Source organism: Talpa occidentalis, unplaced genomic scaffold (assembly GCF_014898055.3).
Source record: "Talpa occidentalis isolate TD23 unplaced genomic scaffold, MPIMG_talOcc4v2.1 talOcc4.2, whole genome shotgun sequence".
Classification (NCBI taxonomy): Eukaryota; Metazoa; Chordata; class Mammalia; order Eulipotyphla; family Talpidae; genus Talpa; species Talpa occidentalis.
The window spans coordinates 141,822,349-141,835,739 of record NW_023602073.1 but is presented as its reverse complement, the minus strand read 5'-3'; the positions used below and the strand labels follow the sequence as shown (position 1 = coordinate 141,835,739).

Below are 13,391 nucleotides of genomic sequence, written 5' to 3'. Positions count from 1 at the left end.
ATTTATTTATTTAAATGTAAGATTTATTAATTTATTTATACAAGCACTGGGTACAGTCAGAAGCGCGGGAGGGTGAGAGAATTCACCAGAGCCAGAGCGGGGAGCAGAACAGGCAGAAGGACCGAAGTACACTGCTGAGGGGAGCAGCGGGCGGCAGGAGAGGTCTGCGTGCCATGTGGGACCCTCCTCCGGTGGCCGGGGAGCAGCCGGGGATCGAACCGGCGCCACAGATGCTGCAGGCAGCTTCGCAATGCAGTGCTCAACCACTGCGCCACCGGGGAGGCCCCAGATTTTCATTATTAAACTTAGTAGATCCTTAGTTTTATAGGAGAAATATACCACCATTTAAATAATGATAAAAAGAACAGATTTAAGATAGAGATATCAGCTGTAGTTTTAGTTTTTCTTAGGATAGGAAGTTCAAATTGCAGAGTTACAAAAATAAACAATTTCCTATACCAGAGGTTTTGTTGTTGTTGTTGTTGTTGTTTTTGGCTAGGACAAGGGAAGGAAAAATTAATTAAAGTGCTTACCTGGGGAACAAAGTTACTTCTTTTAACAGGAAGAAACTGTGGGTTAGTCATTTCAGAAAAGAATTTTATCAAAGGAAGTCCGGTTATAAACAAAACTACATTTATCTATCTCTGTTAACATACCAGGTCAATAATTCTTTTTGACTACTCCAAGTTTTTTTTTTTCCTTTTTCTAATTAAACACATTTAAATATACAATATAAGTATTAACTCCCAACATTACAAATTTAAGACATATTTGCTTTAATTAAACCATTACATTTTGAATTAGTTTTTGCTTACAATTTTAAATCACGATCTCAAAATTTATTTTTTTAATTAGAATGTATTAAGCATCATTTATAATTATTTTATTTTTTAAAGATTTATTTATTTATTTATTTATTTATACAGGAACCGGGGTACAGGTCAGAAGCATGGGAGGGTGAGAGAATTCACCAGAGACAGAGTGGGGAGCAGAACAGGCAGACAGACCAAAGACACTGCTGAGGGGAGCAGCGGGCGAGGCAGGAGAGGTCTGCCATGCCATGTGGGTTTCTCCCTGGCCAGTGCGGAATTGAACCGGAGGCTGCAGATAGCTTTGAAAGATGGCGCTCAAAGGCTGCGCCACCGGGGAGTCCCTATAATAATTTTAACACATCAACCCTCTAAAGACAAAAGACACAAAGGCAAAGACACAGACTTAGAGATCTCTTTCATTTAGAATTTGGGCCATTTGGACTAATTTTTTTGTTAAAAGATTTATTTATTCATGCATAAAAGAACCAGGGTACAGGCCAGATATACGGGAGGGTGAGAGGATTCACCAGAGACAGAGCAGGGAATAGAATAGGCAGACTGACTGAAATACACTGCTGAGGGGAACAGTGGGCTGGGCAGGAGAGGTCTGCATGCCATGTGGGACCCTTGCAGGCAGCAGGTAACCGGAGCTGCAGATGCCGCGGACAGCTTCACAGCCCAGCGCTCAACTGCTGCGCCAGTGGGGAGGCTCTCCCTATCAGTTTTGGTTTTTTTTTTTGAAAATTAATGGAGATATTTAATAGACAGTGCAAACCATAATTTCATCTGAATATAAATGTATGCACGTTTCCAATGAGTTATCTATCAGTTATCACAAACAGCAACAAGGACCTTAGAGCCATGTTAGAAAAATGTATAGCTGGAATTTAATTCTAACAATCTCACTTGCTCTCAAGAGAACACCATCCCATTTCAAATCAGTCTCACAAACTCCAAAAGACCAGGGGAGCAGGAGTGAGGAGTGGGCCAGAGTAGTAAACACAGGGGCCAGTCACAGGTGATGGACAGAAATACAGTTCTTGAGGAAACTAAATCAGATGCATTATTACAGCTAAGAACAAGGAAAAGCCTATGGCTTTTAAAAAACGACTTTTCTGCCAGTACCATACAAGTCTTACAAAGAAATGTGGGACAAGTCAATAGACTTAAAAGGACGAGGCTACATTTTCAGATCATTTAAACTGCAAACGGTCGACCCTTTCCATTGAGGTTCAGCAGTGGAGTTAGCTAGTCCAGAAGCTCAATGTTGAATTTGCAAATACAGTTTATTTTACAGAAATTCAACATTATAAACAGCAGGTACCTCCCACCCCTCCCGCTCCTGTCCCCACAACTGGTCCTGCTGGGTGCAGACCATGCTATGCAGAGAGTGAGCAAGATGTGGCCATACTGCTTTGGGGGGAGATTCAAGAGTGAATGGCACCTGCCTGCACCACGTCCTGCCTGTCCTGTACACGCACACGCCCGCCTGCTGCGCAGGCCACCAGAGTCTGTCTGGCCCAGCCTGCACTGGACCAGTTACATGGACCCAGCCCAGGTCTCCAATTCCTTCACGTCATCATCTTCCTCTTCCTTCTTCTTGGTGGGTTTTGATGGAAGGGTTATAGAAGGAACATTTGGTAGAGGGACTGTTTCGGGTCCACTGATTTCCAGCAAATTCTTGTCTATTCCTCCTGTTCTAGTTCTTTTAATTCTGCCATGAGCTCATCCTCATCAAACTCTTCTCCAAACCCAACAGGCTTTGAAAGAGCTGTTGAAATCTCTTCCACCAGTTCTTGCTGGTCAGCAATGTCCTGCATTAACTCATCAACTTTATCGATGTCCATGTTGTCGTGGGCAGCCTTCATGGCTTTGGCGGCATAGCCCATATTCTTGAGCACCTCGGTGTTGATATTAGCGTTCTCTAGGGCCTCTCGCTGGAACTCAGTCGTTGAGAGCATACCATCGATCTGTGCCAGCTGCTTTTCGTACCTCTTCTTGCGCTTCAGTGCCTGGAGGGCAGCGCGCTTGTTTTTCGTGCTGTGCTTCTTGGCGGCCGTCAGCTCCTTCGCGATTTTCTTATAGAGGAATTCCTGCTTCTTACTTAGCATCTCCTCCGTGTCCCGCAGCCATGGATGGCCTCTTGGGGGGTCGGGCCGCCCTTGCCTGCCTTACCCCCTCCCGCCCCAAAGAACTTCCCAAACACCGACAGGTTTGCTGCTCACAGCTCAGGCCTGTGCTGCCAACTCAGGCTCCTCTGGGCTTCGCGCCCTCTCCCGGCCCCCACCCCCACCCCCTGCCTCCGCAGGCCTCTCTCCCTATCAGGTTTTTAAGGCCACATTTTTCCTTAAGTTCCTAGAAGGGATTTTGCATGTGTGGACAGTTTCACCAAAACTATATCCCTTTTCAAGACAAAGATAGACGAATTCCTAAAACAATTTAAGTGTTCCAAGTTTAGTCAATAGAGCTATTTAAGGTTTGCTTGCTGTTTTTTTTTTTTTTGTAATCAAGGTTTCTAATATGAGATGGAAACTAAGGTCCTTACATGTTATAACAGGTATCTCATTTTAATCATTTTAAAACCTCTTAAATCAAAGATTGCAACTATCTTAAAGACAAGCATAGAAAATTCAAATTGCTTTGCAAAGTCCTGGTTTCTGTTTGACCTCACAGATTAGGCCTGGTCCTAGGAAAGATAAAAGATACCTTATCCATGGGCCATGAGAAGGACAGGAGAAGAGATAGATTAAGATCTTACTTTGCAGTTTGTCTGTTCTTAGGCTCTTATCAGAAATTTGATAAGGAATATCATTTACAGAAACCCAAGATGTAGTTTTTGATTACTAAATTGATCATTAAATAAGAAACTTAGATTTTTAAAGAAACCTGTAATATTTATTTTTTAAAGACTTATTTATTTATGCATACAAGAACTGGGGTACAGGCCAGAGGTGTGGAGGGTGAGAGGATTCACCAGAGACAGAGTTGGGAACAGAACAGGCTGACTAACTGAAATACGCTGCTGAGAGGAGCAGCAGGCGAGACAGGAGAGGTCTGCTGCGCCATGTGGGTAGCTCCCTGGCCAGGCTGCAGAGGCTGCTGATAGCGTCACAGTGCTGTGCTACCCTTTGTGCCACCAGGGAGGCCCTAGATGTCTGTTTTGTTTTTTTTTTTTTAACTGGCCCAATTTTATAAAGGATTTTGCAAATTGTCGACAGATGGGGCCAGCTTGTCACAATCCCTGTCTGTGAAAGGCCCAGGAATGGGAAGTTTAGGTGTCAGTGGAGTCTCTCCTGACACACAGCCCAGTGATCCGGAATCGCACTTTAACGGGGAGCTAGTCCCTCAGGCTGTTGATGCGCATGAGCCAGGGCACTGCCCACTGGGGAGAGTCTCCTCCAGGGCAGCTTGGTCGATGCGAGCCTGCTCCGAAGTCCCGAGTGTCCTGGCTCACAGGCCGGTGCACCTGATGGCCGTTTGGAACAACCGAGGGAGCCAACCTGGGGATGCCGCTGCTGTGGAAGCAGCCGAGAGGACTAAGGATATGATTCCAGCCTGAAAGTGCCTCTATGGTGGTTGTGGGGCTCCAGGAAAGCCAGAACGATTTGACTGAAGGGAGAGCTGCCAGCCCGGGGGCTAGTCAGGTGACTGGAATCCAGGCAGGCATATGTGGTTTAATCCAGAAAACTGTTTGGACAAAATGGAAGGAACAATGCAAGGGCTGCCGAGAGTGCCCTTGGAGAAGGTGGTATTATCTTGGGACTATAGGGGAAGAGTTGGAGGAAAAAGACACAAATAGGGAGAGGAAGTGCAGACCTCACAAGCCCAGAGATCTTTCTCCAAAGCCTGAGCCCTTAGATATTCATTACCCTGGCAGGGGCACATTTGCACTCTAAAGCAGGGAGTATAGAAGCTGGAGACTCCAGAGCAGTTCTCTGGGGTGCCAGAGTCAGGCGGGATCTATTCCTCCCAGAAACTTTGAGTCTCAGTCCAGGCTTTGTCCAGCGCCACTTCAGCTGATTCCCAGGTCAGCCTGACAGTTTTACTGGAAGACATTGCAAGACCTGGGATGCGATCATCTCTTTAGGCGAGATAACTTACACAAACACACACTTTTGTTTTCTTTTAGGCAAGATGACATTATATTTTAGTTGCCTTACAATAAGAAGCCAAAAGTAAACCTGAAAGTTGAGTGATTTTATAAAAAATGACTTTAGGGGCCTCCCTGGTGGCGCAAGGGTTAAAGACACAGCACTATCAAGCTATCACCAGCCACTGCAGCATGAGTTTGATGCCCAGCCAGGGAGCTGACCCACATGGCGCAGCAGACCTCTCCGGTCTCACCTACTGCTCCCCTCTGCAGTGTATTTCAGTAGATCTGCCTGTTCTGCTGCCCACTCTCTATGATGAATCCTATCACACACACACCCCAACTCTGATCTACACCCCAGGTCTTGTATGCATAAATAAATCTTTTAAAAAAAAATGACTTTAGGGACCTCCCTGGTGGCACAAGGGGTTAAGACAGAGCACTATGAAGCTACCTGCAGCTACTGCAACACAAGTTTGATCCCTGGCCAGAGAGGTAACCCACATGCTGCGGCAGACCTCTCCTGTCTGGCCTGCTGCTCCCCTCACCAGTGTTTTTGGTCCCTCTGCCTGTTCTGCTCCCGACTCTGCTCCCCACTCTGTCTCTGGTGAATGCCCTCACCCCCACACCTCTGGCCTGTACCCCAGTACTTGTATGTATAAATAAATAAGTCTTTAAAAAAATTGTTGTAGAGCAACCCCAATACAAAACGGGATGCCTGACTGTGGGTCCTCACCTGCGCGCTTAAAAGGACTTATCAATGCTCTACTGCAGGCACATGCGAAAGGTTCATAAAAGGTTTATTGACAAGGGAAGGGGAAATGAGGAAATGTACAGCTCAGGAAGAAAAGTGGGAGACAAAGTTTTAAATGAGTCCTACCCGATCCACCAATCAGGAATCCCAAATGGCGCTCTGAGAGCTGGCCACCAGCCAGGAGCCATGAAGCCAGGAGGCCAGCGATACCGAGCCCCCCAAGGCCCACGTGTTTGGTTTTTATATCCAACCTGGCTGCCCAACTCCACCCTCAGGTCCCAGCCACCTTCCCTTTGGTGGTGATGGGATTTGTCTTTCCCAATGTCTTGATGGCTTTAGTCTGGAGTGGGGGTGGGGTCCACAAAGCCTGTATGGGATTAGCTCAGGACAGCCTTTCCCCCTAACAAAAGGACTTTAAATGCTCAACAAATTCTCATTATAAAGCTTAGCAAAACCTGAGTTGTAGGAGAGATTTAACCACCATTGGAACCATGATTAAAAGAACAAATTCAAGAGGGGATTGGGGCTCACCCAGTGCAGGAGAGACTGGCAAAGGTGGGTTCCACCTCTGCTTTGTTAACCCCTGAGGGTTAGTTGCCATATTATCCTCTCATCGGATTGTCCTTTCTTTTCTTTAAAATCAGAAAGATAAACTTGTTAAATGAAGAGGTAGTGTTACAGGGCAGGGAGAGGGGCAGCCCAGACCCCGCAAACCTGCCTGCTCTAAATGGGTTCAACACAAAGCATGAGACCTTAATGGGAAGGAACTTTAATACAATTAGGAAACAATACAGGAAAGGCAAAAACTAGTTTCTAAATCAAGTACCCAAAGTTACCCGTGCCCTCCGGGTAAAAGTCCACCCAAGCAGGATTGGCCCAGAGCAAAACCCCAAAGCATGCCCCAAGTCTAAAGCACCTTCCAGTGGGGACCCACAGAAAAGGAGCAGAAACAACCAGACAAGTCTGGAGGGAAAAGAGCAAAATCAAAATCAAGATTAAAACCGCCATTGTCACCTCCCCACGGGTCTCACCCAAATCTGTGTCACCCCGTCCCCGACCAAAAGACAAGCGCAGTTTCTTCACGTGTCTCTCGGCCCCACGAGCCTCCTCCAGGTCTCCTCCTGGCTCCATCCTGCTTCCTTCCTTCCTCAGTCTCCTCTGCAGCTTCTTCTCTCCCTGCCCAGCTCCCCCCTCCCTTGGGTGGGGCAGGAACCTGGACCCTCCCTCTTTCCTGGGGACCCCCTTGTTACAACAGGGGTACTTATCAGGTGGGAGCCAGCCCGCCCCTCCCTGCCTCAGCAGCAGGGCCCGGCTGCTGTGTTCTCACAACTCCTTTTGCCTGGGAGGCGCCTCCAAAAGGACCGGCCATTGGAGCAGTGACGCAACGTGCTTCCCTGCGCTGTTTGACACGGCGGCGCTTCTCATCGGGTCGGTGTAAACACCCCAGACCCGGCCCCCCGGGCTTCCTGCCCCCCAGTACAGCGACCCGGGAGTCCTGACTTTCTCCCTGAAATAAACTTTCCACCTTAAAGTTTGCTTCTCTGTGTTACTCACCCGAGCGCCTGCGAATTCCTTGTCACGGCTGGTGGGACGAGACCCCGTGGCGATTCGGGGGCTCCGTCCCCGGCGCGGGGACGCAGCGCCCCGGGGAGTCCGGGAGAGTGTGCGGTGGGGGAGGGGCGGCTCCGCCTTTTCCCCGGGGGCGGGGCCGGAGCGGGCGGGGCCGGAGCTGTCCCGGGAGAGGGCGTTTCTTCTCTCCTGGTGACTACACTGCGCTGAACATTATTCCCGGCGAGCGGGCCCAGGAATCGGCCGCCCTGAGCGCGTCCACAGCCTCCCGCGCGCCGCCGCGATCCTCCCCCCGGCCCCGGCGGGGACGGCCCGGCCCTCACAGGTGCCGTCGGGGGACCCTCCCCACCCGCGGGCGCGGGGTTGGGGGGCGGGGGGAGCCGGGTCCTCCTGCGGGACTGAGGAGGCTCGAGTGGGCGCGGGGTCCTGGGGTTCCCGCGGGAAGGGGTCCCCGGAGCCCCCTCTGCCCGCGGCGAGACCGAGACGCGGCCCCGACGGCGGGGAGGTCACTGCGCCTGCGGGGACGCGGGGCGCGGGGGTCCACTGGCGCCTCTGGGCGGGGAGGCCTCGGCGCTGCGAGCTGTCAGCGGGGTGCTCCTGTGAGAACCGCAGGATTTGAGGGGCCCCGCGATGCTGCCGCGGTCGGAATCTCCGTGTCCAGAGTCCGCGCCCAGGACGCTCGGGCCCCGGCTGCGTCTACCGTATGCTCCTCTCCTCGCCCCGCCCCGGAGCCGGGCTCTGGGCTTGAGGCGCCTCCTTTTTAGGTTTTTGGGTTGTTTTTTTGTTTTTTGTTTGCTTTTTTTCTATTCCCGCCCTCCGTCAGGGGCGCCGCGTGCTGGGCTCTGAGCTCCCGGGCGGGCGCGCAAGGACGGGAGCGGGCGGAGAGCTTGCTGATTTTCTCAATTCTAGTCAAACCGAAAGCCTAACTGTGGAACTCTGCTTCTCACAGTCAGAGGCGCGGGAGGGTGAGAGGATCCACCAGAGCCAGAGCGGGGAGCAGAGCAGGCAGAAGGACCGAAGGACACTGCCGAGGGGAGCGGCGGGCGGCAGGAGAGGTCTGCGCGCCATGCGGGACGCTCGCTATTGACTGAGGATCGAACCAGCGCCGCAGAGGCTGCGGGCAGCTTCACAGCCCAGCGCTCAACCGCTGCGCCACCGGGAAGGAGACTCCAGAGAGAAATAAAGGGCTTATTTAGAAAGGGTTTCCTTTTTTTTTTTTTTTAATAGAGGCATGTTTTATTTATTTATTTGTTTTTGTTTGTTTTGTTTATACATGCACTGGTTTCCAAAGGCAGAGCGCGAGCGCTCCCGCGCGCCGGAGCAGGAGAGCGCGAGATAATTAACAACGAAATTAACGGGCCAAACCCTGTGCGTCCCGCCAGCCGAGGGCCCGCGGCGCCAGCCCGGTCCGCAGACGCCAGAAGCGCCCCAGGGGCTCGTCTCTCCCTCTGGGACCCGCAGAGCGGCTGGTCCGGGCCCCCAGCGCCCCCCGCCCGGGAACCCGGTGCCGTGACCCGGGACTTCCAGGAGGGGAAGGAAGGAAGTTATGGCTGCTGGGGGAGGAGAGGAGCTCATAGTTCCCCTGTCCCCACAATCACACGAACTGGAGAAGGAATTTTATGGTGTTACCCTGAGGAGAAAGGAGACGGTTATTCAAAACATTTTGGGGTTTGTTTTTTCTCTTACCTCGTTCTTAATTTTTGGACAGTGTTTGACTGCCCACCTCTCCTCGGCTGTAGTCCCGGTATTTATCCCTCCACCACAGCAGCCATGACCGTCACCACAGCCCCTGTGCTCTTCACTTCCCACTTTTGTTTTTTTTTTAAATATCTGTTATAGTTAAATACTTGCAAAAGACTTCGTTCCACTGCTGAGCTCTTTCCTAGGTCGTCCCTAGTAATTGGGAGCAGGAATGAATAGTGTCCACTCTGGTTATGTATAAATTCTACCCCAGGTGTGACTCCAGGCACAGGTGACTCTCACCAGTTGCTCTCTCACCCTCTCAGCAGGAATGGCCCTGGCATCTCACACCCTGTGTTTCCTTTTGCTGCTGCTGCTGGGACCAGCCTGGAAGCCTGTGGGCTGTGAGTGTCCTGGGGTCTCCTGCGGAGGAGGGTAGAGGGAGGACCTGAGCAGAGGGACTTGGGCAGGTCTCAGCAGGGGGCGCCTGTTCCCTTCTCTGAGAGAGAGCCAGGGTGTGGTCTGTGCAGACAGGCTCCCCTGGATATTACACCCAGGTCTCCAAACTCAGCCTAAGACACCTTCTGTCCCCTTGAGCTCACAGGAGGCAGCTCACCCTCCTGCCTGCCCAGTCCCACCTTCTCCTCCAGGAGCCTTTCCTGAAATCTGGGACCATCATGAGTTCCACATGTCCTGTGGTGTCTTTTCCTCCTTTCTGTGGAAAGTTCTCTCAGCTAGATTTTAAGTCCCAGGAGAACATACAGGGTCTTATATTTTTGTGCCTCAAAACTCAGAATATGGAGCCTCTCTGATGGCACAAGGGGTTAAGTCACAAACTATGAAGCTATCCACAGCCATTGCCACAGGAGTTTGATCCCAGGCCAGCCAGGGAAATACCCACATGGCTCAGACCTCTCCTGTCTCACCCACTGCTCCCCTAAGCAGTGTATTTCAGTAGATCTGCCATTTATGCACCCCACTCAGTCTCTGGTGAGTTCTCTCAACAATCTCTCCCCGCCCAAACCACCGCTGGCCTGTACCGAGTTCTTGTATGCATAAATAAATAAATCTTTAAAAAAAAAAAAACTGAGACTATGTCACTGAAGATAGTTATCAGTGGAATCCTCCTGGGCACAGAAGCTCTAGGATGAGGGATTGGGGGAGACTCCTCCCTCTGCAGCAGGCCCTGCCCAGGGGTCTTCAGGCCTCACCTGCATTTTTCTCTCATAGATCATCATTCTCTTCACTTCAACCTCACTGTCACATCTCACTCCCCACCTGGGCAGCCCTGGGGTGCAGCCCAGGGCTCAGTGGATGGAAGCCCTTTCCTTCAGTACGACTGTGACAGCCACAAGGTCACGCCTCTGGGTCCCCTGGGGGAGAAGGTAAAGGCCACCGAGACATGGACAGACTTGACCCAGACACAGAGAGAAGTGGGGAGAGAGCTCAGGATGATCCTGCTTGACATCACACTGGAGAAAAACAGGATGAGTGGTGAGTGTGGGGAGGGCCAGGGGGCTGGATTCCGGGGCCAAGAGGGGAGGGAGCAGCCCAGCTGGGGAGGGTCTTTGTGTGAAAACTGAACACTGTCCCACCTTAGACACTCGTGAACCTGATAGGCAAGGAGGGGCAAGACCTGGAGAGAGAAACCCAGGCCCCTAACTGTGCAGAGACACTGACCCCCATGCCCTACTTGGGGGGAGATGGGGCAGCCACAGTGATGCCAGGTGTTTGTGTGTGGATGGCAGGTCCCCTCATCCTGCAGGCCAAGCTGTCTTGTCAGCGTGAAGCACATGAGGCCCTGGTGCATCCTGGGAGTTCAGCATCCATGGACAGAGGGCCCTCCTCTTTGACATGATGAGCAGGATGTGGTCGGCCATTGGCCCTGGAGCCAGCGGGGTCAGGGAGGAGTGGGAGAACAACCAGCAGCTGACAGAGTATTTGAGGAAGATCTCCAGGGGAGACTGCAGTCACTGGCTTCGGGAATTCCTACCACACTGGGAGGATATGCTGGAGCCCACAGGTAACTGAGCAGGGCGGGAGGATGTGGGAACTTAAGGCTCTGACCTTTCTTGGGGGGTGTGAGTGTGTGATTGAAGGTGTGATGGATGGATCATCAGATTTCTTGGTGGACTCCTGTCTGCAGAGTCAGAGACCCCATAGGATTGCACTCCCTCCTGTCTAGAAACATTGGAACTCAAAGTGTTTTCTTGGTTAAAAACCTCTCCCAAATTTCAACTATGCTTCACTTCTGTACCATACAGAATATGGAACAAACTTTTTTCCAACACATTAGTGAAGAGTTGTATTCCTTCCTAAGCATGGGTCAGCTTCCAACATGTCATCCCCTGTGCTTTCACTGTCATGAAATAGATCTGAGACTTTTTAGTGAAAAGAAAGAAAAGACAGGCAGTGCCCAGTGTAGGGTGGGTGTGGAGAGAATGAACCCCATGGCAGGAGAGAGTGTATGGAGATGGAGTCAGTGAGGAGGGTGACAGGTAGTGTGAGGTGAGGGGATGTGTGCTGGGGCAAGACCTGCTTGAAATGTGGACAGTCAGGGATAAGGACCAGGTATTGTCAGATCGATTATGTGCAATTTCCATTTCTAATTCTGAAGAAATTTTGACCCCAGGAAGATATTTTTAAAAAACATCTCTTCCAAGCTTTGCTTAGGGATCTGAGGTCTTGTCTTCTCTCTGGTCCAGCTGGGCAGTGCTGCTCTCCATCACTCCACATTTCTGTGCACTTCTGACCAAAGCTGTGAGCACAAGGCAAGATGAGGTCTGGGGATCATCCACACAGATCTGGCCTCCTCAGCCGGGGTCACTATGTCTTCTCTCCTTGCGCTCATCATTGTTCTTTTTTTTTTTTTAATATTTTATTTTATATAATTCTTACATCATTGTTCATCTTTGCACAATGTACGCATTTTCATTTTGGTTATATTCCCCATGCAATTGCACCCCCCCTTTTACTCTAGTTCTTCCTCTCCTGACCCCTCCTCCCCACCCCCCCACCCCCAGTGTGTCTCTGGTTTATAGTTGCATGTTGATTTTGATTATTGCTTTGTATTGATTAGTCTTTTTCCTGGTCTCTTATTTAGGTTTTCTAAATTCCTGCTATGAGTGAGACCATCTGATATTTTTCTTTTTCTTTCTGACTTATTTTGCTTAGCATGACCCCTTCTAGTTCCATCCATGTTGCTGCAAACTGCATGTGTTTATCTATTTTGATTGCTGAATAATATTCCATGGTGTATATGTACCACATCTTCTTGATCCAGTCATCTATTTTTGGGCATTTGTGTTGTTTCCAAAGCTTAGCTATTGTAAACAGTGCTGCTATAAACATAGGGGTGCAGGGGCCTCCCCGGTGGCGCAGCGGTTGAGCGCTGGGTTGCGAAGCTGCCCGCGGCCTCTGCAGCGCCGGTTCGATCCCCGGCTGCTCCCAGGCCACCAGAGGAGGGTCCCACATGGCGCGCAGACCTCTCCTGCCGCCCGCTGCTCCCCTCAGCAGTGTACTTCGGTCCCTCTGTCTGCTCTGCTCCCCGCTCTGGCTCTGGTGGATTCTCTCACCCTCCCGCGCTTCTGACTGTACCCAGTGCATGTATAAACAAAACAAACAAACAAACAAACAAATAAATAAATAAAATATGCCTCTATAAAAAAAAAAAATAAATAAATAAATAAATATAAACATAGGGGTGCAGGTGTTCTTTGGAATTGATGTTTCTGTGTCCTTTGGGTAAATACCTAGGAGTGGAATTGCTGGATCATATGGAAGCTCTATGTTTAGTAGGTCCAGAAATCTCCACACAGCTCTCCATAGTGGTTGGAAGGGAGTTCAGTGGAGGGAAGGGCCTGCACAGCTTCACCACTTCTGTGTGTTTATTATCTCCCAAGGGCCTTACAGTTGCTAAGTATGTGGAATTTAAGAGAAGTTCATTCCCAGAGTTGGAGGAAGAAGGAAGAGCCCAAAAGTGCTATCAAGACCCAGCTGCTTGGGCCTCCCTGGTGGCGCAGCGGTTGAGTGCTGGGTTGCGAAGCCACCCGCAGCCTCTGCAGCGCCGGTTCAATCCCCGCCTGCTCCCCGGCCACCGGAGGAGGGTCCCACATGGCGCGCAGACCTCTCCTGCCTCTCCTGCGCAGACCTCTCCTGCTGCTCCCCTCAGCAGTGTCCTTCGGTCCTTCTGCCTGCTCTGCTCCCTGCTCTGGTTCTGGTGAATTCTCTCACCCTCCTGCGCTTCTGACTGTACCCAGTGCTTGTATAAATACAAATAAATACAAATAAAAAATATTTAAAAAAAAAAAAAGACCCAGCTGCTTGTCCAAAGGGAGGCGCTGTTCAGCCTCCCTTGCTCCTGCCTCCTGGGCTCCTCCTCCTGCTCCTCATCTGCAGGACACCCCCGCCCCCACAAGGCCCTTCAGCAAGTGTGTGAGTCAGGCCTGAGCAGGGGTGTGCACACACCAAGGGATAGTACTGACCT

At 50.8% G+C, this 13,391-nt stretch overlaps 1 protein-coding gene and 1 pseudogene across 1 annotated transcript; one reads left to right on the top strand and one right to left on the bottom strand.

The window, feature by feature from the left end:
* Positions 1–2,304: 2,304 nt before the first annotated feature.
* LOC119251549 (charged multivesicular body protein 4b-like) lies at positions 2,305–4,697 on the bottom strand (annotated as a pseudogene).
* Positions 4,698–8,700: 4,003 nt separating this feature from the next.
* Positions 8,701–13,172, top strand: LOC119252976 (retinoic acid early transcript 1E-like). Its single transcript, XM_054697920.1, is given in 5 exon segments — positions 8,701–9,309; positions 10,136–10,399; positions 10,654–10,712; positions 10,715–10,928; positions 12,808–13,172. Coding segments are annotated over 5 exon segments (627 nt in total). The 5' UTR covers positions 8,701–9,236; the 3' UTR covers positions 12,825–13,172.
* Positions 13,173–13,391: the final 219 nt, after the last annotated feature.